We start from the raw sequence: 24,231 nt of genomic DNA, 5'->3' as shown, positions 1-24,231 counted from the left end.
CCCTAGAGTTTGTCATAGTAATATTCATTTAATTATAAGCATTTAGGTACTATCTCGATTCTCCATTAAGCTGAAAATTCCTGGCTTGTTAACACTGTAGCCTCAGTGTGCCACTCAGAACTCTACAAATTTTTGAATGAATGACAACTTTCTCCTGAGAAAGCCCTGAATCAGCTGCACCTGCATAGCCTCCTCCAAGTTCAGAGCACAGAGTGTCAGGCATTTACCAGCTTCATGATGCTCTGGCTGAAGCCTCTCATGCTCAGCTGTGGGTATTTATTTTGCAGGAGTCCCTGGAGAAGGCCCAGCTGCTTGCACTGGCTGGAGACCAGCTCATCCAAGACCATCATTACTCAGTGGACTCCATTAGGCCCCAGTGTGTGGAGCTCAGGCACCTCTGTGATGACTTCATCAATGAAAACAAGAAAAAACATGACACTTTGGGAAAGTCCTTGGAGTTGCATAGACAGCTGGACAAGGTGAGCAAAACAAAGCTGTGAAAGTGTCTGCAGGATTTTCTGTCAAGTGGTTACCAGGGATTGAACTCAGGGGCACTTAACCACTGAGCCACATCCCCAGCCCTAGTTTGTATTTAATTTAAAGACAGGGTCTCACTGAGTTGCTTAGTGCCTCACTTTTGCTGAGGCTGGCTTTGAACTCACGATCCTCCTGTCTCAGCCTCCCAAGCAGCTGGGTTTGCAGGCATGCACCACAATGCCCAACTATAAAGTGGTTTTAATCATACTTGTCCTCCCTGCCTCACATGATCACTGAGAGTATCCAGAATTTTATGTGAAAAAGTGCTCAAGAGCCATTAAAAACTGCAGACACTAGGTCATAGAGGTATAGGATATAATAAAGTGTCCTAGCCATCTCTCCACACCATTAAAATTAACTAAAGTCCCTGGTAACAGATTTTGAAGAGTATGTTTTGTCATGGCCTTCTGGGGACATTTCTTGATTTCCTTGCAGGTGTACAAAGAATCAAGCACCATATTTTCAAAGTGTCCTCATGCAGAGGCCAAGGATTGTGAATGATTTTGGAGAAGCTTCAGTAATAAGGACCATTATACCCCCTTACCATTTATTGAGCACTTACTTTGTTCCTACAAAGCATAATTATGTCATATATTTAATCCCTAAGACAGCCAGTGAGAAAGGTATTAATGGCTTCTTTGTCCAGAGGCAAAAAGTAATAGCATGATGAATCAATGGATCTCAAAACTTGGTACCCAAGAATCACCTAGTGAGCTGGTTATAACTGCAGAGTCCCTGATGGGTTACCTCAAAGACTCAGATTCAGCAGGTGAGGAATAAAGCCCAGGAATTAGTCATTTAGTCCAGTGCCAAGTGATTTTGGTGCTAATGGTTCACATGGTACCAGGGACAACTTTAAAAAGCCCTGGGATGAATGACTGCTAAGATCACCCATGTCATAAATAAGGGGAAGCCAAATTTGAAGCCAGGACTGCCAGATTCCAAACCCTGGCTTCTTAAGCGAGTAAGCAAGGCTGTGTGTCCTCATAGGTGAGGATGTGCGGACACGGGTGTCCTTCAGAGACGACCTCTAGGGTAAGTTCCTAGTCAGCACTAACACACTGACTTCTGGAGCCTTCCCTGTCAGCTGTTCCCTGGCCGCCTGTGGCCAGTGGCCATGAGTCAGCACACTGCATTCCAGCAGCTGCTTCTGTCCCATGGCTTGGGCATCCACTCAACCTGTTTACATCATCCCATTGCCAAAGGGATTTTATTGTCAATGAAATACAGTTGTTCCAGAAACAAGTGGCTCAGAAGGGGCTGGTGCGCAGCCTGTCCTATGTGCTGAGCCCACTGCAGGATCAGCTACTCTTTTCCAACCTCCATTGTGACTTTGCAGATTCCATTTTAACAATTTCTGCAGATCTAAGCATGATATATAAAGAGAAAGTTTTCACAGTTTCACAACATCATGTTATTTTGAAAATCCAAAAATGAGGGATGGAGGAAGGGAAATGTTCATCACGATGCATAATCCCCCCCTCCCATCCTCACACATTGGGAATTATTCATTTTAAAAAGTCTTTTATTTGTCATTTTTTTTGTCATTGTCAAGCTCCAGAAGTAAATAATTTAGAAAAATTAAATAAAGATACACATTTAAGTTGCTTATGATTTTCCCACTTAGAAATAACCATTTGGAGTGTTTTTTTGTTTGCTTGCTTGTTTTGAACCTAGGGGCCCTTAGCCACTGAACCACATCACTTCCTTTTTTATTTTTTTATTTAGAGACAGGATCTCACTAAGTTGCATAGGGCCTTGCTAAATTGCTGAGGCTGGCTTTGAACTTTCAATCCTCTTACCTCAGCCTCCTGAGCCACTGGGATTACAGGTGTGCACCATCATGCTTGGAGTATTCCTTTTTGATCATTTTTCTTGTTGTAGCAATTTACCTTGCTCTTCAGTTCATATGATAAATGTAAAAACAGATGTTTTTGCCCTAGAAGCTTTTTTTTTTTTTCACATATTCAGGCCCCCTGTCTTTCTATCCAGGTATCTCAGTGGAGTTCGAAAGAACAAATAAAAAATTGAATTGTTAGCTAGGTGTGATGGTGCAGGCCTGTAATCCCAGCAACTTGGAGGCTGAGGCTGGAGGATTATGAGTTTAAGACCAGCCTGGACAATTTAGGGAGACCCTGTCTCAAAAAAATTTTTTTAAATGATAGAAAGGACCGGGGATGTAGCTCAGTGGTAGAGCAACATCCCAGTACCCTCTGTTCTCTCCCAAAGTTGAAATATTAGAATTCATCCTTCATCTGATTTCATCCTGCATCCAGAAAATTTGAGTATTACTGTTAATGGGTTACAAAGATTTGCATTTTGGGATGCTTCTGTAGTAAAGACAAATACCAATAAATGGAAATGTGAATCATTTGGGAATACAAAGAGAAAAGTGGTGCTTTTGTTAAAGGACATTCCCTCCCCAGGAAGCTATCTATGGGCCAAGTCTAATGCTTCATTAATCACCCCAGGTTCTTGTAACTTATTTGGATGCAAGACGGTGACTTGCTAGCAGGTGAGTCTGAAAAGCCATTGACTGCTTTTCTCTTGTGGCTGACTTGTGACTTACAATTACTGATCTTTCATCTCCAAGAGATATAGCAACAGTTGTCAGTGGAAACAGGAAGAATGTTTATACAATTCATTTTATTGATTGAATGACTTCCCTGAGAAGTGGACCCTGTGGAATCAGCTTAGGCTTGTCCACCTCATAGTTTTATGAACAGAGAGGTTTGACACCTAAGTTTTATGCCAGCCCATGAAAATTTCCTATTGTCCCAGAATATTTGTGGATCCCTCAGGAGCTCAGAACTTCTGCCTCTGGGGTGGTGGTGGCTATGAGTTGAGGTCAGGTTAACTGCACAGAGCATTGTTTTTCTTTCCAAAAGGTCAGTCAGTGGTGTGAAGCAGGAATCTACCTCTTGGCTTCCCAAGCTGTAGACAAGTGCCAGTCTCGAGAGGGGGTCGACATTGCCTTGAATGACATTGAAGCATTCCTGGGCACTGCCAAGGAGTACCGGTTACTCAACCCCAAGGAGTTTTACAACAAGTTTGAGTTGATACTCACTGTTGACATAAAGGTAATGTTTCTGAGTTATTTTGATCCTTTGGTTTAGAAAGGAATGAGGGAGGAGGAATTTTTGTCTGTTGCCTATAAAGTTCTTGCAAGACCCGGGCGTGCTGGCACATGCCTGTAATCCCATCAGCTTGGGAAGCTGAGGCAGGAGGATCATGAGTTCAAAGTCAGCCTCGGCAACTTAGTGAGGCCCTAAACCCTTAGGTGAGTGACCTCTCAGACTCCTGACCTAAATGTCTTAGCAAACACCTTCAAGGTCTGACTCAAGTTTCACCTTTAGTTATTCATTTCTTTTCACATATTTATGAGCATCTCTGTTGTATCCTGCTCCATGCTGAGTGCTAGGGACACAGTGATGAGCAGAAATAGACAGGTTTCCACTCTTCATATGGACACTGAACTTACAGTTTAGTGAGACATTAATAAGATATTGACACAAAAATGTTACAAGGTATGTGCTCTGACAGAGGGATTCAGGGTCCCTATTGGGCATGTGACAGAGGAACTCGACATGGATTGGTGTTGGAGAAGTCTTTTGCGGAGAGTCACTTGAGCCAAGGTCTGGAAAATGAGAAGATGGGGAGTCTTTCCAGTTGAAAGGAACAAGGCTGTTGGGAACCTGCACAAGTGCAGAACCCAAGGTCAAGGTGAGTCGAGAGAGCAAGGGAAGGTCATTTGGCCTGAGGTTAAAGACAGACAGATGAGGTAAGACACTGTGAGCCTTGTTAAAGAGTTTCATCTTTTTTCTGAGAATAGTGGGAAGCCTTGGAAGAATTAAAGCAGAGGAATAACATCACTGGGTTGCCATTTTGAGAAGAGTCCTCTTCTATGAAGCCAGCAGGGTTATATATGACACCTTCCTCTGATCCATAGTACCTTGTGTGTATCTCTGCTTGAGGGGCTCCTCTACCTCTTTTTGAGTAATGGGCCCTCTCCAGAATCGGATTCACATATTTTCAGATCCTGCTCACTCAAAAGTGACTAAAAGTAGTTTGATGTTGGCTTCGTTTGTAAAGATATGGACAGGTTTTAGGGGTACTATAAGGGTTGGTGAAGGGCTCTGGAACTAGCAAGACACAGGAAGCAGTAACCACTCCTAAGTCTAATGTGCCAGGATATCATAAAGAAGGTTCTGAGAAGTTCCCAGAGAGAAGGACCAGTGGGGTTCATGGTTTGTGTGATGGAAAGAATTTCAGTATTCACCAATCAGAGGCATAGACAGTGATTAATTTAGGAAAGTAGATAGATACACATTTAAAGGAGAATTGGAAGTCTCAAGAGAGAGACAGACACCTTTGGGGATAAACAAGGAATACATATTTGAGAGAGAATGTGGGCTATCCCATGAGTGAGAGATATGGTTTGGAAGTTCCTGGCCCTTCTTTTAAAGGAAACCTGGTGAGCTGTAGGTATGGAAGGGTATGTAGGGATGATATCAGTCTGGTGATCTCAAGATGGGTCATGGTGGTCTGGTCAACCTCTGGATCCTTAGGCTGATATGGTCTTCATTGTCTGATCAATAGATAGTGCTAGAAAGTCCCCTAAGTTGTAGGTGTCTTAAAATGTCATATCTCTATTTATTTAGGTGGGGTTAGTTAACAGTGTTTTGATACATTTACAGATTTCCCAGGAATTTAGGAGTAACCAGTCTGAAAAAGACTGTTTAGAGAGTGAAAGTACTAGAAAAGTGTTTAGAACTCTAAAATTTTATTTTATTTTCCTTCCTTTATGTCTCCTTTTTACCTATTTTTTTTTCCCCATCCTACCTCAAGGGGAACTCAGGAAGAGCTACAGCTGTGACTGTGAGAAAGGGCAGCCAGTAGGAATGTGGCCTTCCGTGGAGGGACACAGTTCCTACCAGAGCAATACTGCTCTAGTTTGGATCTGGAGTGTTGTCCAAAGGCCCATATGTTAAAGGCTCACTGCTCAGCTTTGTATTTTTGGAAGATTATGGGACCCTTTACCAGGTGGATCCAAGTAGAAAGTCCTCAATCACTGGGGTTGTGTTGTCTTCTTCTCTCTTTGCTTTCCAGACACCATGAGGTGAGCAACTTGCTCTGCTATGTGCTCCCCACCTTGCCACAAGCCAAAAAGAAATGGGGCCAACAAAAAAATGGAAGGAAACCTCTGAAGTTGTGAGCCAAAATAATCTTTCCTCTTCTTAAATTAATTATCTCAGGCATTTTGTTACAGTAACAGAGAAAATGACTAACACAAATATTTATCTCTGTTCTTCTCTTTGAGTTTCTGTTAGTGCTTTCCATTGGCCAAAGCCAATTGAAAAATCCATAAGCTTATCTGATGAAGTCCAAAGAGGTCAGCTTCTTGGGGTACAGAGCAAAGAAAGGCATTGTTATAGATCAACAGAGAATATACAACATATATGACTTTTATAAGTAATTTTAGGGAATACCCTAAAATCTATCCTTGTACTCAGGCCCATGTGTTAAGAACCTTTGTTCTCATATGATGCACATTATACTGTATTCAAGCTGTTTATTTTGAATGTCTATCTCATTTATTACAGTGGAAACTCTTTAAGGGCAGGGCCTTTGCCTCATCCATCCTGCCCGTCCTGCAGAGGGGTAGCATGTGCAGAGAGTAGTGGGGGCAGCTTGGTGTTCACTTTACCTCAGTGATGTCCTCTCCCTGACCTCACTGAGTTTGTGTCCTCAGATATGATCTCCAGGTGGGATGGGACTTTCCCCCAGTACAGGGATCCTCCTACTTCCCTGAACAAGAACAAGGAGAGGCCCATCTGGTGACTGACCTGCTGTGCTGCTATTAGCTCCAGGTCAAATTCCTAAGGCAGAACAGTTTCAACCAAGCTCCACCTCTAGTAGCCAAAAACACAGGTGCAGCAAATCAACCATGGAGATTTACAGTTGCAGCTGAGTTCTGACCACCTTCAGCAAATCCCTTCCACCACCACATCACCTGCCAGAAAATGAATAAAACCTAATAAACTACTTCTGAGTAATAGGTAGAAACATGAGTGAATGGAAGGATTGAAAAAGAACTACTACTAATAAATCCTGTATGTACAATAGACCAAAATACCCCAAAGCCTGTTGCTATGGTTTGATGGCCCCTCCAAAATTCATGTTGAAGTTTAATAGTAAAACATTAAGAGGTGGAGTTATAAAGAGGTCATTGGGGCATGGAGTACTGTCCTCATGAATGGATTAGTGCTGTTGTGGAGGGAGTGGGTTAGTTACTACGGTAGTGAGTCCCTGAGAAAAGCATATGTCCAGCCTCTACCCTTCCTCTCTCACTCTCACATGCATGCTTTCTCTTCTTACGATGCCCTCTACCATGTTGTGACACAGCAAGAAAGCTCTCACCAGATTCTAGCACAATGCTCTAGGAAATCTTTGCCTCCAGAACTGTAAAAATAATGTTACCAGACCCTAGTCCATCTGCTCACCACTTGAAAGCCCAGTACTCAAGAAATGATAAATGCTACAAAGGAAATAGTATTTATTCATGTACTGGCATCCTGAGAAGATGGGGGCTAGTGTTCCCCCCCCCCATTTGGGGAACTCAGGCATGTGAAAGGGCTTTTATCTCAGGCATTTTGTTATGGTAACAGAGAAAAACGACTAACACAAGTATTCATCTCTGTCCTTCTCTTTGATTTTCTGTTAGTACTTTCCATTGGCCAATGGGATTTTTAAAAAGGTACAGGGGTCAGTGGACAGAAAGACAATATGGTGTGCAGGGTCTTTGTCATCCAGGGTGTATGTCTTTTTCTTTTTCTTTCTTTCCTTTCTGGCCAGAACATTGCAATTGACCTCAACCTCCTGGGACTAGTTCATATAATTCTGTAGATGAATACTATTTTTCTGAGAGATAGGCCTCACAGCAATGTATATGTCTTGTGTTAGTAGATGCACAGAAATAAAGATTAAAGAGGGGTTGCTGGGGCTGGGGTTGTAGCTCAGTGGTAGAGCGCTCGCCTAGCATATGTGAGGCACCGGGCTCCATTCTCAGCACCACATAAAAATAAATAAATAAAAATAAAGTCATTGTGTCCATCTACAACTAAAGAAAAAAATTCATTTAAAAGGGGGTGGAGTTTGCCAGGCATGATGGAGCACACCTTTAATCCCAGCAGCTCAGGAGGCTAAGGCAGGAGGATCACATGTTCAAAGATAGCCTCAGCAACTTAGCGAGACACTTAGCAATTCAGTGAAACCCTATCACTAATAAAATATTTAAAAAGGGGCTGGGGACGTGGCTCAGTGGTTAAACCCTCCTAGGTTCAATCTCCAATACCAAAAAAGAAAAAAATAAAGGAATAAAGAGGGGTGCTACACATTCTGATGTTATCTGATGTTCTGGGTTCTGTAAATCTGAAGAAAGATTGCTAGCAATTGACATCTTAATCATTTAGATGTGACTTTTCTTGAGAATGTAGAATGCCAGAAGGACAACTACACAAAGGGGTATTATAACAAATCTCTCTTTTTTTTTTTTATAAATTACCCAGTCTTGTATATTCTGTTACAGCAGATGAAAACAGACTTTTTTCTTACTTTGGCTTGGATTTAAATATGTTCTGTCATAAAGTGAGTTTTGTCCATTGAGGAGCCATGAATTTGTTTTTATTGCTGGTACTCTATACATATAGAAATATCCATAGATATATATATACACGTGGGTTAGTATAAGAACATGCATTTCCTACTTTGATAGTTGAGAGGGGCTGTTAGGGCCTGTAAGCAATGAGACCACAGTATGATGAGCACATCTAGAACCAAACACTTCTTTATTTTCCTTCCTTTTCTTTCTTTCTTTTCCCCCCTGCCCCCAACCCCCAGAAATTGAATTGAGGGCCTCACATAGGATGGGCAAACACTCCATCACTAAGCTACATTCCCCAACCCTTTTTAAAATTGTATTTTGAGGCAAGGTCTCAAAAAGTTGATAAGGTTGGCCTCAAACTTGCATTCCCTTCTTTCTCAGCTTCCTGAGTCATTGGGATTACAGATGCACACTACCATGGCCAGCTAAGATCTTATTTTCTAATATTATTCTCCAGTAAGAAAAACAAAACAGGCTGCTTCTAGGACTGGGGTAGGAAGTATTTAAGGAGATCCTGGAGCATCTTATAGTGCTAGAAAGTAAGGAGTACTCCAAAACAAAACAACACACCACAACGAGGGACATGGAGCCAATTGGAAGAGCACTCAGTGGCCAGTGCTGGAACATTTGAGCAACAGAATTACAAAGTAGTACAAGATTACAATCCAAAGTATGAGATAGGTATCCATTAATCTATACTGATATAAATACATGATGGAATAAATAAACAGAAAAGAGGAAATTTATCTCCCATGCAGAAGAAATTCAGATTGCTTATGTAGATGCTTTCCTTAAGGAATGTCCCCCAAACCCTCATGTTTTGAAAGCACAGTTCCTAGTGAAGCCCTAATTAAGAGGTGGGGCTTTAGGAAGTGATTGGATCATGAGGGCTCTGATTTCATCGATGGATTAATCCATTGTTGGATTCATGCTTGAATGGACTGTTAGGAGGTGGTAGAAACTGTTGGGAGGTGAAAACTGTTGGAGGAAGTGGGTCACTGGAAGTGACATATCTTGTCCCTGGCCCCATCCTGCTTTCCAGTCACCATGAGGTTAATAGCTCTGCTTTGCCATGTGCTCCCAGCCACGATGTTCAGCGTCATCACAAGCCATGGGGCCACATGGCTATGCACCGAAACTCCTGAAACCATGAGTCAAAATTAATCATTATTACTCCACGTAGACTTTCTCAAGTTTTTCAAGTTTTTTGTCACAGTGATAGAAAGCTAACTATGATAAGGAGGAAGTATAACTCCTCTACTCCTTAAGTAAAGGCTGCACATAGTAACTTATTTCCAAGGAGTATAGAGAGGTGAAATTAATAAAGTAACTCTATTAAAGAGTGGAGAAGCCTAACAATTACTACCTTACCCAGGTGATCAAAGTCAACACATCAGTGACAAGTCATATGGATAGTATGTATCTTTTTTTTTTTTAAGAGAGAGTGAGAGAGGAGAGAGAGAGAATTTTTAATATTTATTTTTTAGTTCTCGGCAGACACAACATCTTTGTTGGTATGTGGTGCTGAGGATCGAACCCGGGCCGCACGCATGCCAGGCGAGCGCGCTACCGCTTGAGCCACATCCCCAGCCCATCTTTTTTTTTTAAGAGAGAGTGAGAGAGAGGAAGAGAGAGAATTTTAATATTTATTTTTTAGTATTTGGCGGACACAACATCTTTGTATGTGGTGCTGAGGATCGAACCCGGGCTGCACACATACCAGGCGAGCGCGCAACCGCTTGAGCCACATCCTCAGCCCAATAGTATGTATCTTGACATGATGCGATGGAAATGGCAATTTACCTCTGTGGTTTTCTTCTCCAAATCCCATAACCCCAGTCTAATCATGAGAAAAATACTAGGTAATTCCAGTTGAGGACCATTCTACAAAACGTAACCAACAGCCCTAAAAATAGTAAAGGTCATTGAAAACAAGGAAAATCTGAGAAATTGTGATAGTCAAAAGGAGCCTAAGACAATATGAAAAATAAATTGTGTTTTTATATAAATGTTTACACTAAGAAATAAAAAATAAAGCATCAACTTTATTGAATAGTAATATATTAAAATTGGTTCATTAATTACAAAAAATATAGCATATACAATGTAAGATATTAATAAAAGGAAAACTGATGTGGGATATATGGGAATTCTCTGTACTGCTTTGCACTTTTGCCATAGATCTCCTTTAAAAAAAGAAAAAATAACCAGAGAGTGGTGCACACCTGTGGTCCCAGCGACTCATGAGACTGAAGCAGGAGGATCACTGGAGGATCACCTGAGCCCAGGAGTTCAAGGCCAGTCTAGGCAACATAGGGAGGCCCCAGTCTCAAAAACAAAATAAATAAAAGAATTTTATTTTTTTTTAAATGACACTCTATGACTAAAGTTGAATCTGTTACACTGAAGACATGGTGACTGTTAACCCACTCAGAAATTAAGCTGTTGTTCTTTTAGTAGCAGCCATATCACTGCGGGAGGCTCTTACAGTACCTTCTCTTTAAGTACCACTGTCCTCCCTCTTAGTACTGCTGCTTGGATTTTGCCACCTCATTCACTTTCTCCACCTAATCCATAGAGGGAAAACAATCTCAGTTGCAAACAGCAAATTTTGATCCTTTAATATTCACTGGGTGCCTGGTTTGGGCCAAGTTAAACTGTGCTGTCTTCTGGGACGATAACAATGGAAGTCGTGACCCTTGTGATAAAGTACTAACTGTTTAGTGGGGGACAAATGTCTTCCCAATCCATGCTACTCAGTCTGAAAGTATGTAAGATGAAGGAGACAGGGGGGCACCCAGGGGAGGCAATGTCACTTCGACCTGGGGAGGCCAGGGTATTCCACAGAGGAGATGATGCCTAAATCAAGGCTTAAAGATTTAGTAGGAATTTTTCAGGGAAACAAAGAGGCAGGAACAGAGGTGCACTGGGGGAGCTTCCGCATCTGGGGAATGTGGAGATGGGTCAGGGGTGAGTGGTCCTGGCAGGAGGTGAGGCTGGAGGGAAATCAGGTGGAGTCATGATGAGCCTCCTGCTCCAGGACAAGGAATCAAGACTTTCTCCTGATGCACAGTGGAGCCCATGAAACGTTTTTGAATAGGGAAGTGATGTGGTGTTGACTTTAGCCATTTCCCTTGGCACCAGTCTGGGGAGGGCCTCTCCAATATAGCATGTGGGGAGTAGGAAGCACCACCAGCCGCCAGGGTGCCTGAGACAAGATGGCCTTGCAACAGGTTGGTGTCAGGACAGTGACTCCCACACAGCAGTTCTGTGGACATGTCCAGTGTTTGATCCAAAATGAAAATTGCTGCTTCTCTCGCCAACCTCAGTGCCTTTTGTAAATCATTTTTAATTTTCCTGAATTAACTTTTTGAGACTATACAATAATATTAAGTAGGTATCACTTTTCATATGTAAAATTGCTGAATTGAACTGTGTAAAAAATATTTCGTGTGATAAACATGTTAGTTGGGAATATTGGAATTAATATTTAGGTCTTAAATTCAGGTTTATTACACAGGGAGTTTTCATTTGTTGTTGCACACACAAGCTCTGGATACAAAACAGAAACAGTACAGTCTAAACAGTGGCATTTAAAAAAATTTTTTTTTAGTTGTCAATGGACCTTTATTTTATTCATTTATATGTAGTGTTGAGAATCAAACTCAGTGTCTCACCCATGCTAGGTAAGTGTCGTACCACTGAGCTACAACCCCAGCCTTAAACGGTAGCATTTTTAAAAGATCTTTGTTCTGAAAAAAAAAAATCAACACATGGATGTTACACTCACAGTGATGATCTATTTTCTCTAAAGTCTTAGTTTATTATTCTATTTATTGTTGTAAATATGCAAATTGAAATTAAAATAGTTTTTACTTTTAAAAAATAAGAAAATGGGGAATTTGACATCAAATACACAGTTTAGAAAGATAATTTCAATTATAGTATGGGGATGGATTTGCAAGTGAAAAGAGGAAAGAGGACAGGGGAGAGTACAGTTGGATAAACTTCCCTCTTACCTGAGTATTCTGACAGTTAAACCATTTCCAGAGTTCACACTGAGGTCTTGATGATGAGCTGTTTTCAAAGGTTCCCCCCAACACACACATACTCTGGCGCTGGGCTTCATACATGCTGGGCAAATGCTGTACCACTAAGCTACATCCCCAGCCTCTCACTGGAAGGTTAAGGAAGAAATGCAAGAGAACAAAGGTGACCCAAGTCGGGTCCAATCCAAGTGTTGAGTCATTGCGCTCTGGCTTGTGGGGGTGACCTCATGCTTTATATCCACCTACATCACTCATTTGACAGTTGTTCAGTCAGTCTGATTTCCTGATCTTTGTGTAGCAGTTACACCCATGTCTCAATTTCTTCAAGATCATCAATGGCAGGATGGTAGTTGCTGATCACCAAGTTTTATTACCATCCCTGAAATTTGGTTTGGGAGGAGAGTTAGACTTAGTTATATTATTATAACTTCTAGTCTATTGTACAAGTGAGCTTTTGGACACCAGAGAGTATATTCTCCAAAGAGACCCTTTGAACACAAGACCCTGAGCTTAGTCTAGACTAGGTGTTAAAAAACTGCAGCCTTGTGCGCCAAAGCTTGCCACCTGTTTTTGTAATTAAAGTTTCACTGGAACACAGTCAATCTGCTCACTTACATATTATTATGGCTGCTTTTATACTATAACAGCAGAGCTCAGTAATTGCAACAGAGACACCATGGTGTGCAAAGCCTAAGATATTTAATATTTGGTCCCTTACAGAATAAGTTTAATGAGCCTTGACCTAGACCATGTTGCTCAATAGAAATGTAATGCAAACTACAAATGTAATTTTATATTTTTCTAATATCCATATTTGCAAAAGCAAAAAGTAATGGGCGAAATCAATTTGAATCATGTTTTATTTAACCAGTATCCAAAATATTGCTTCAATGTACAATCAGTATTAAAAATGATTAATTTTTCTTATTTTATTTTTGTGATGCTGCAAACTAAACCCAGGGACTTGTACATATCAGGCAAGTGTTCCAGCAGCCCTACATTCTTTTTTCAAACTGAGTCTTCAAAATACAGTGTGTATTCCACACTTATAGTACTATATCTCAAATCCGACTGGCTGCATTTCAGGTGCTCAACAGCCACTGACTAGTGATTACTATGTAAAAGAGCACAACTCTGAACTCTGAGACCCTCCAAAGAGTGAGACCAGCCCCATATCTTGGTCCTGAGGGCAGCATTGATAGGGTCTTCAGCTGCAGGGAACATTTGTGCAGCCAGTTCTCCTGGGCCATGGAGACCTGATTGCTCCAAGTCCTGCCTCAGGGCTCTTTCCTCTCTCAGAAAATGAATGTACTTTCCAGTTATAAACTGCATCAACCTCCCAGGGGCTATGCTGAGCCTACACTTTCAGAATGAGTCATCCTTAGAGCCACTTGTGTGATTTGTGGTGGTTCGGCTGTCTCGTTCAGAGTCTTTCCTTTAGTGGTTCAGATCATACAGGACATGGAAGTCAGAGTAGGTGTGACCCCACTTCCCCTAACCCACCAGAGCTAGAGGGACATCCTACTGGAGGCGAGGCTGGAGGAACGTTTTGTACGCAGGCAGACCTTGGCGGAACTTGAGGCTTGTTCCTTATTTTCCCCAGCCTTTGTTATAGAGCGTATAGTCGGGGAATGTCTGTGAGCTCTTTCTCCTGGTGTATTGTTTTCCTACTGAGAGAGAAGGGGTCATGCAGAACAAAAGCTAAATGTGTATCCTTTTTATTACAGGTGCTTCGTGATTTCCTTGATCCTGCCTCAGAATGTAGCCACTGTTTCCCCTAGGAGCACCATCTTCTTTCTCCATCAGGATCTTTATTCAGGATATCTTTCCAATTTCAATATCCTCCTGTTTTGTGCATTGACCTAATGTCCTTTATCTGTGGCCTTGTGACATCCTTTTCTATCATTAATGGACATATGTTTACTGAGCACTCTCCTATGCCCGGCAGAGTACTGAGCCCTGGAGAGACAGTAGTGAAGAGGACCCAAAAGTTTCAAAGATCTCAAGTGGGAGACACAGACTCTTTAGAAGCACAATTTTAGAGCTCAGCAAGACACACAATGACTTGTATAAGGATACCCAAAGGAGAGGCACCTGAGGGAGGAAGGAAGGAAGGGAAAAAGGAAGGAAAGAAAGAAAGAAAATGCTTCATGTTCTCAGACCAGGTACAGAGAGACCTACTTATGGTTTGCTTTTGTTCCTCTAGGCCAAAGCCCAGAAAGTTCTGCAGAAGCTGAGTGATGTACAGGAAATATTTCACAAGAGGCAAGTGAGTCTGATGAAATTGGCAGCCAAACAGACTCGCCCAGTGCAACCTGTGGCCCCCCATCCTGAGTCCTCCCCAAAGTGGGTGTCACCAAAAACCAACCAGCCCTCCGCCTTGGGTAGGTTATTTGGGAGAAGGAAGTTTTGTGGCTTTTGTGTTTCATCAGTGAACTTGAGGATTGAGATTGCAGTTGCCTAAGATGTATTAAGGTCATTGTTTCATCAAATAACAGTCATGACATGGTGCAAACCCTGAAGACTTTTGTAAGCACTTAGATGACACTGAGTGCTGACATACAAGGAGAAGCTCACAGTCTAGAAAAGGAATAATACAGATGCACAAATGACACTAGCATGTAGCAGACTCTGTTAAAAAACCTTTAAAAGTCCACAGTTAATTAGTAATGGAGTGGTAAGATTGGCTCTTGGAAAAGATAAAAAAAAATAGGTAAGTCATTACACCAAACCCACAGAATTTTATTACGATAACTTATTAGTAAGACTTAAGATCAGGTAATGTAAATATTTTTCAATATTCTTTTGGTTATTTTAGGTTCTGCTCATTTCCATATAAATTTCAGAATGCTGTTTCAAATTCTGCTGGGCTTGTGAATAGGATCATACAGATACATGAATCAGTTTGAGGAGAACTATCATCTTAAAACTATTGAGTCTTTCCATTTCTGAGTGTTATAAGTCTTCATTTATTTTAGTCATCTTTAATTTCTCTTAACAATGTAGTAGTTAAGAGAGTGAAAGTCTTGGACATTTCATGTTTATTTTTAGCCTGTAGACAATGAAGTTTATCATGTATAACTAAGAATAAGAATATATTTCATTTCTATCGTTATCCCTTTTTCCCCTTGTCTCAGTGGAATGGCTGGGACCCCCCCCCCCGCCAATGTTTTATAGAAGTGACAGCAGGCATTCTTGTCTTTTCTCAATATTAGGGGAAAGAATTCATGGTTCACCTTTAATGATCATGTGAGCAAACTTTTTCATAGATGCCTTTTATCAAATGGAGGAATATCCCTTTCATTTCTAGTTTTCTGTGAGTTTTTTCTCACAAATAAGTACTGAATTTTTCAGATACTCCTTGTGGTAAGTACAAATACATTGAGATTATCATGTGCCTTCTTTCCATGTGATTCCCTTTTATGACAGTGGATTACAAGGATTTATTTTCAAATGTTAAAGCAACTGTACATTGCTGGGATAAACTGCTTGTGGACATGATGTATGTTATTTCTCACATCATGCATTGTAAAACTTTGATATTAAGCACATACATATTCATAATTTTCATATCTTCCAGACCTACTAGCTCTTTTGTAATTGTGAAACATCTGTTCTCCCCTCCTTCTCTTTAGTAATATTCTTCAAGTCTATTTTGTCTAATATTAATGTAGTGATCATTTCATCTTTCCTACACTTAATGTTTGCATGGTGTATCTTTTTCTATTCTTTCTTTATAGTTATAGTATGGTTTTTATAGGAACATACAGTTATGCCTTTCTTTAAATACATTTTTTTCACATCTGCCTTTTAATGCATTGTGTGTGTGTGTGTGTGTGTGTGTGTGTGTGTGTGTGTGGTGCTGGGGATTGAACTCAGGGCCTTGTGTATTCGAGATAAGGACACTACCAACTGAGCTATGTTCCCAGCCCCTACATCTACCTTTTAAGTGGCATGTTTAGTCCAACTTCATACAAAGTAAGTATTGAAATAGTTGGATTCAGAATAGCTATTTGGTTTTCTGTTGCCTAGTGATCTTATGTATTCTTGTTCCTGTTTTCCTCCTTTTCTGCCTTCTTCTGTCTTACCAAATATTTTTTTAATATTCGGTTTTAATTCCTCTATTAATTTTTTAGCCTACTTTTTTGCATAGTTTTACCCTAGATATTTCTGTAGGAATTATCATATGCATCTTTAATTTAGCATAGTTCCACATGTCCCCACTGATCATCCTCTGTTCTATTCTTATTATAAATAATATTACATCTATAGATGTTAAGCTGCCATTGTGGTATATTTATATTATATATGAATGTGTGTGTGTCTGTGTGTGTGTGTGTGTGTGTGTGTGTGTGTGTGGTGCTGGGATTTAGCCCAGAGCTATGCACATGCTAAGTATGTGCTCTATCATAGCACCTAAATAAAAAAATGTTTACTTATTTAGGTGCAAAGGATTGAACCCAGGGCCCAACACATGCTAAGTACATGTTCTGACATTGAGCCACACACCTCCCAGCCCTGGTGTTATAAAGTTTAGATAATTATATAAGAAAAAGAGAAAAAGTTCCAGGTTAAACAAATCTTCATGTCTGCACACGTTGCCCTTGACCTCGGGCAGGCAACCAGTTCATTTTGCAGAATAATCCTACACTTTTGTTTTGGGCAAGTAACCACTATATGTGGACTCCAATGGTTTACTAATGGGATTTTCAAACACATTTGTCTGATTCCTTAGTAACTGAGTTTGTGCCAAGATAAACAGTGGTATTCCATAACATAAAGGAGGTGAGTGGAGGAGCTTAGAGGTGAGAGCTACCATCTCAGCCGAGTGCCTTTGGTGCAACACTGAACCTCTGAAGTTCATAAGGAATATGAAAAAAAAATTTAATGCTGTGGCTATAATAATAGCTAAAATGTATTGAGTCCTAACTCTGATCTGTAAATCTACTAACTCATTAAAGCCTCATAACAACCCTATGTTGTAGGCTTTCTCATGACCTCCCCCCTTTTACAGATGAAGAATTTAAGGTTCAGAGATTTCTCTGATCATAATATAATATTAGTAGCATTAGATAGATGGCATGTTGGTATAGGACATAGAAATGTTCAAGTTCTGCCTCTAGTTAATCCATGTATTCTGTAACTCCAAGATAGTGACAGTGACAAGAACTCTAAGTACTATTCACTTATTAGCCTTGTGGCCATCATTCCCAACACTGGATAAAGCAGATTGGAAAGCCTGTCCAGGGCTTCTCTTCCCCAAGTGCCAGTCTTACTACCAATGAACATGGAGCATGAAGAAAGTATACCTCCAGGTGCTTGAGAGCCTTCTGGGGAGGAGAGAAGGCAGATAAAGTGACTGAAAGAGGAAAGAAACAGCAAGATAGCCCCATTCCTTCCTGACTCAATTAATTGATTCTGTCATACAAGCATGGATCCATTGGTTCTGAAATTCAACCATTACATCATCAGATCAGCAGCAACTTCCTCTAGTTAAGCCAGGCATGGACATCCCATTACAGTCATAGTATGAGAGATATCGTGTGTGTGTGTGTGTGTGTGTGTGTGTGTGTGTCTGTGTGTGTGTGTGGAGAGACAAAGAGCATTTTAAAGAAAACTCTAAGGAAATATGCTAAATGATTGTGTTTAAATAGTAAAATTTTAGTATTTTCCAAATTTTCTCTAAGTACAAGTTAATTATTTTTTAAAATGTAAAGATATTCAATCAAATGGTTCCTAGAATTTAGTCTTCTAATTCAAGAACACTATCAAATGCAGTATTATACAGCATAAGTAAAGCATTCTGTAATTCAAAGCATGTTAATAATTCTTTTATGCTTAGTATAAAAGAGTTCATACAATTGTGCTAATCTGGAAAGTCTTCATGAAACAGGTGGTCTATGAGGTGACCATTAAGAATGAGAATGATAAAAATGGAAAAGAATGGATAAAATTCTATTGTTCTTACCACATTGTATTTACCAATACCTTGTAGTTTGCTGTTTCAAGTGGTGTGGGTGTGACTTTTGTTTCTTTAGCTTACGTGTCAAATCCCTGGGATCAAGGACTCTGTTTATATTCTGCATTTTCCCCTCACCTTTAATCGCATCCACCCAGGAGAACGTCTGTTCAGCAGCTCACAAACCTTGTCAGTCATCCGCATGGACAGGGCCCATCCAAGTCAGTGAAGTCCTCTGAGATATAGTTTATAAGTGGAGTAACCAAAACAATGATATATTTTCTCTGTTGCTTTAGCTCCTCTTCCAAGAACATCTGAGGAACCTCACACGGAGACAGATTTGAACTCCCTGGAAAAGGAAGATGATGGAACTAAATTCGAAGTCAAGGTAAAATTACTTTTCTTTCACTAGTAGAAATTTCTAACAGGATAGGATTGCCAGTGTAATTCCTCCCCCCAAAAAAATCAACAAATTGTGCTCCCCTATGATGTACCTATCATCACCTCCAGAACATGTGCCCATGAAGGCACACAGCACAAAGTAGTGCTCCAAGAGCTAGTGTTTATAGGATTTTTTTCTTTTCTTCCTTTCCTTTCATCTCAATTGCAGCTAGAAATGAATCCTGTTTGATCCTGTATATGCTGCTAGACAATGTTTTAAGGGAGAAGTCATGTTAGTTACTCTTGTATCTGACTTCATATTTAAGATAGGTGAAATGGTGTGTGGTTTGTGTAGAAAAAGAGCATGAATGTTGCACAGAGCTACACACATGCACACACACACATACCTGAATAACTGGAAAACCCTAAATAAGCTCTGTGTCACACATCAAGTCCATTCTATATTACACTATAGCATGTAAGATGTTAACATTGGAGGAGGTAGGGAAAAAGGTATGTGGGACTGTCCTATATATTTCTTTACAACCTCATGTGACTCTATATAATTATTTCAAAGGGAAAAGAAAAGCATACGCTTTGGAATCAGACAGTCCTGGGGTTAAGCATTATAACTTATATAAGCCTCAGTTTCTTGTCTGTAAAAATGGGGATAACAAGAGCTACTTCCTGGGAATGTTTTGAATATCACATGAAAATTGGAAAATGGCCAAGCAATGTATGTACAATTGTAAAGGAGTGTTATATTTAAAAACACAAATAAAATGAATTTTAAATATATGTTGCTACAAGGCAAACACAGAAGAGTTTATAAATTAAATAATCAGCTGGCTGAATGGTTCTGAAACCTAAGATCAGCAGACCATGGGCTCAGATGAACTTCAGTAACAGTTTGGATCCATTATCAGTCCCTGAAGGATCTGAATAGAGGACCTATAGCAACTCCACTGACCAGTAAGGAGTCAAGCAGAGAGCAAGTCTCAGGCTTTTTTTTCCTGGAAGCAGAAACAGGGTGGAAACTAAAGTTCCCAGCAGACTTCTTAGAGAGAGCAAACTGCATTCTTCTGCCAATTAGTCATCCTTTATATTGTAGGCAGATCAGGATTTTGCTATCTGTTTCCAAATCTCACTTGGTTGGAGGAATTGCATTATCCTTGTCTTTTGCGTAATGAAACAGTTTGCATTTCATACTATATTGATCAGTCATTTAAAAAAGTAAATGGTAATTTTTTAAAATATGTAAACACAGTGAAACTTCACCTGACTTGACACCCTTAAAGTCTGTGGGATTATTAAAAAGGGACACCATCAGCCTATCCTTCTCTGCACCCTAGACTTCTGGGGGAACATCATTCCTAGCCCAGAAGTGTCCCCCTAAACTCTTATAATGTTGCCATTGACTCATGAGATGATTAGAACTTACATCTCTTGTGACTTACTTTGCTTGTCATCAGACAACACATTTATAACCTACACAATTAAAAAAAATTGTAGTTGTAGATGGACATAATGCTTTTGTTTATTTTTATGTAGTGCTGAAAATCAAACCTAGCACCTCACCCAGGCTAGGCAAGCACTCTGCCACTGAGCTACAGCCCCAACCCCTGATCTACACACTTTTTAAAGATACCATGAAAGTTTTAAGTACATGGAGGTTCTCTATAAAAGAATTCAAATTAGAAGTAAATTATTTTAATAATTGTGAGTGTTAAATAGAAGACCTATTTTTGTTGTAAGTGAAAAATGAGGAGCAGGGGTGGTAGGTACAGAATCAGAGGCCTCTGGGCTTGGAAAGCATTGGATACGACCCAAGAGGCTCTGTCCTCTAGACTGTTGGTTTCTTCCTTCTGCTATGCTGCTGTTTCATTCAGATTCTAAGTCCATTCTGCTAAGGGGCTAGCTCCTCCATGTGTGTAGGAAGATCACCATCAGCCTGGGTACTGTTAAGCAAGCACATGTGTGTGTTTAAATCCTGCTTCTACACTTAGTTGCCTTTTTCCTTACTGTTGACTTGTGTGTATAATAAGGGCTTTTCCCAGAAATGTGTGTATGTTAACAGTCAAGGTGGTGGAGGAAGTAAAGACAAGCTAGTTAAACTTTTGCTTGTGAAGACCAATGCTATGAGAGGACTGTAAGCAGAGTCAAACAAAGTCTTGAACAACATGAATAGGAAGAAAGTGGATTATGCACAAAATCCCCAAATCCTAAACTGAGAAGTCTAGAACCAATAAGTGCAATAAGTGGGTAGTAGAATCAGGGAAATAGTTATTCCAGAATATGCAAGAAATGTAGTAAGAAACAGGATAGGAAAGAACATGTAATGAATATCTGCATGGACCTCTGCTTATTAAAAGGGAAAGAAGGAGAGAGCAGTCATTATTGTTATTTACATTTAGTGCCATTGTCCAAGACAGATGACCTGGCTGGATAGAGTAGGCATGCCTCTGAACCTGAGTGGCAGTTCTGACATCCTTTTGGCCTTAGTTCTAGAACTGAAAGATTTTTGAAATGAATTCACACCCAGTGTGACAGAGTGAGTCATAACATCATGATAAATGCAACCCCTTTCCCTGAACAGTAAATATTCAGAGAAAAAAAAAAGCTGTCAATCAAAGCTGTTTTTACTTGCTACTAGAGTCACTGATGATTACCTTTAACTAAAACCATGATATGGTTTGAAATTGTTTGAAGAATCATTGCCCCAAAAGGCTCTTCGCTGCTGGGGTGAATCTTGCTGTGCCAGTTCTCTGCAACATGATAAGCCAAACCTGACAAGGCAGCTCAGGCTGTCCCCAAGGCAGCTGAGACTGTCCCTTAGCCCTCTGGCAACAGTTTTGCCGGAGCTCAGCTCACTGGGAAAGCCCAGAGGTGGAAGAGCTTCACTGTGGTTGTTGGCAATAGTGATGTGGCCATTTCCTGTTCTGCGCGTCTTAACTAGAAGTTGAAAGCATGACTCATAGAAGCCGCCTCCCCCACTGCTCACATCATAGCCTCTGCGGAAGACAGAAGCCAGAGGCTGACCAAGGGCTTTTTCCTGAATTGCACCCACAAAGGTGCAAAGTGAAGAGTGAACAGTGTATCTGGTCACCTAATAAGTTGTTTAAAGAAACAGAGGCTTTGCAGGCTTCTGAGTAAATAGGCTCCCTAATTTAAAAAATATTTTTAAAACAAAGGCTAGAAGGAGAATTGGAGAGGCAAGAGGAGCGTGGGCCAGGCACTGTGCTAGGAGCTGTAAGAACCTGATTTCAGCTCCATTCCTCAGTACCTTGAGAGGAGATTGTTACCCCTGATTTCATTAGCAGTGTTGGAAAGACTCAGAGATGCTGAGTTCCCCAATGGCCGTCCTACTCATAAATAGTGGAGCTGACACTTGAATCAGCAGTTTATTAATCTGACATTGTCCTTGGCTACCTAACTTATCTGATTATTTACCTAATTTACCTAGCAAGCAGTTAATTTCTCATATCCTAAAATTCCTCTTTTGCAAAATGGGGACAAATAACAAATAATTAGCAATTTCATGGGTAGATGAGTTGGGGTTGAGTAAATGAGGAACTTGTAGAGTCACCTGGCATGATGCCCAACACACAGCAGACTCTTAGGGAGTTTTAGTTTCTCACTCAATCCTGTGTTTATAGATAGAGTGTCCTGTGTAAAAGATGAAAAGAAGCTGAAGGAAAGTTAGATTTGGGCCTTAAATGGAATTCTAATATGCAGGCCTTTTTGCCAAATGAGAACAGATTAGGGGCCATATTTAGTTCCTTGTCTTGTCACTACCTTTAGTCCCAAAAGTTTCATTTAAGCTTTCTGATTCTCAACAAGAGACCTGTGTGAACTATAAACACATTTTGGTGCTCTCCTTCTGATACTTGACAGGAAATTGAGGGACCCCACCAAATTCTTGAGGCACCCCCAACTAAGCTCTCCAGAGAGCTTCCAGAAGGAAGAATCTAAAGGTTTCCTGCACCCACCCCCACCCCCACCCCCAATGCTGAGAGCCTTAAAACAGATCCCCAGACTCTACCACAAAGATTCTGGTTAGGGAGGTCTTGGGTAGGATCCAGGAATCTGAATTTTCTATCTGCACATTTTATGACAAGAGTGACCAGGATACAATGACCACACTTTTGAAACACTGTGCTAGATCCACATTCATAGGCCATGGGGACTTGGACAAAGGAGGACTCAAAAAATTGGATCTAGATATCTCTAGCTAATATCGAATTCAAAGTTTAGAAAAGAAAAGTGTCAATTATACTTTGCTCACCAAAGAAACTGAATCAGAAAAAATAATGACATTAATACCAATATAAAAAGCGACTTGACTAGAACATTTGATGGATCCAGTTTTGGCAGTTTATTCAGCTCAATTTAATATTGTTTGAAGCAGTTTGATGCATTATATGAAAATCATTCTATCATTGGGCTTAACCTTGAAAACATGGAAATTTCATGGGAGAAACACATATTCAGTACTTTGTAATATAAAATAGAATGACTTACTCACAGTCAACAAAATACAATGTGTTTGAGGGTAGAAAAAGAGCAGTTCATAATAAGGATATTGGGAATGGTTTTCCAAAGAGTGGCACCATCTTTAAAGAATAAATACCACTTTCAAAGGTAAGTTAGACAGAGAAGGGCATTCCATGATGGGAAGGATATAAAGTCTCCAAAGTCTGAGGGGTATGGTCTATTCTGGGAATGGTTCAAGAATGCAGAGAAGGTCAACCAGAGAAAAGATTTTGAAGACTTTGGTAGAGGATTGTTGATGGAAGGAGGAAGGTGCTAACAGGCAGACAGGCTGACACCTGGCAGCAGTTGTCACAGCTCAGGTGAAACTTCATTGGTGGCAGCAGCAAGAAAGGAAATGGACAGAAATCAAACCCATTGACCCAGTGTTCTACCCATGCCTGGAACACACTAGACTCACAGAGAAAGTTTGGTGCACAAAGGAGTAGATCAAGGCAGAGAAGACAAGGGGAGAATTTAATAGGGAGGGAAAGAAAGATATTGATGATACCTCTGAGGTTTCCATCTTGAATTCCTCATAGGATAAAATTTTTTGCCCAGATGAAATACTCATGAGAGGCAGTAGGAATTAGGACTGATAAAGTTTGAGTCCATCATTTCAGAGATCTGTGATAGCAACCTACACTCTCGACTTCTCTCAATGAGTCTAACGCTGCTTGGTGCTTGCAGCCCTCCCCACACCATTAATTCTAGGCCAGTCAATCCATTGACCTTGCAGCTATATGCAGAAACTATTTGTGAACCAGCTTAGGGACCACGTTTGCTCAGCTATAGCTTGACCTAATAAAGCCCTTTACTGATTTGTAATTTTATTAATCAGTTAAAACAATTTACAGGTATAAAATTAAGTTGCATTAAAATTTGTGTATTGAGGTTACAATCACGTGAAATCAGCCCCCCTGAAAGAATTCAGGACATATGGACAATTTTTTTTCAGTGTTCTTGGCATGGCTTATTTCCTTTCCTTTTATTTTCTTGGTTTGGGAATGGGAAAAAGGCATTCTATGACATATTTCTCAATTTTTGATACTTTAAAAAGAATTAGACCTTCAAAATAATGTTTAAAAGCATTTGCAGTTTCCCCTGTAAAA

The 24,231-nt window shown here is 40.3% G+C and overlaps 1 protein-coding gene across 9 annotated transcripts in view; it reads left to right on the top strand.

Annotated features, from left to right (window-relative positions):
- Positions 1-24,231, top strand: part of Mcf2l2 (MCF.2 cell line derived transforming sequence-like 2) — a 224,364-nt gene that overhangs the window by 111,342 nt on the left and 88,791 nt on the right. For all 9 annotated transcript variants that reach the window (XR_013436674.1, XM_021729793.3, XM_078043734.1 and 6 more), the window contains exons 11-14: positions 288-479; positions 3,426-3,617; positions 14,456-14,633; positions 18,505-18,596. Coding sequence is in view for 8 of the 9 variants with exons in the window: in XM_021729793.3 (XP_021585468.2) it covers positions 288-479; positions 3,426-3,617; positions 14,456-14,633; positions 18,505-18,596 (654 nt within the window). In the remaining variant the exon portion in view is untranslated. The remainder of the gene's footprint in view (positions 1-287; positions 480-3,425; positions 3,618-14,455; positions 14,634-18,504; positions 18,597-24,231) is intronic.

The sequence above is a fragment of the Ictidomys tridecemlineatus genome, chromosome 3 (assembly GCF_052094955.1).
Source record: "Ictidomys tridecemlineatus isolate mIctTri1 chromosome 3, mIctTri1.hap1, whole genome shotgun sequence".
NCBI lineage: Eukaryota > Metazoa > Chordata > Mammalia > Rodentia > Sciuridae > Ictidomys > Ictidomys tridecemlineatus.
The sequence above is the reverse complement of the archived record's forward strand: the minus strand, read 5'-3'. Positions and strand labels throughout refer to the sequence as shown.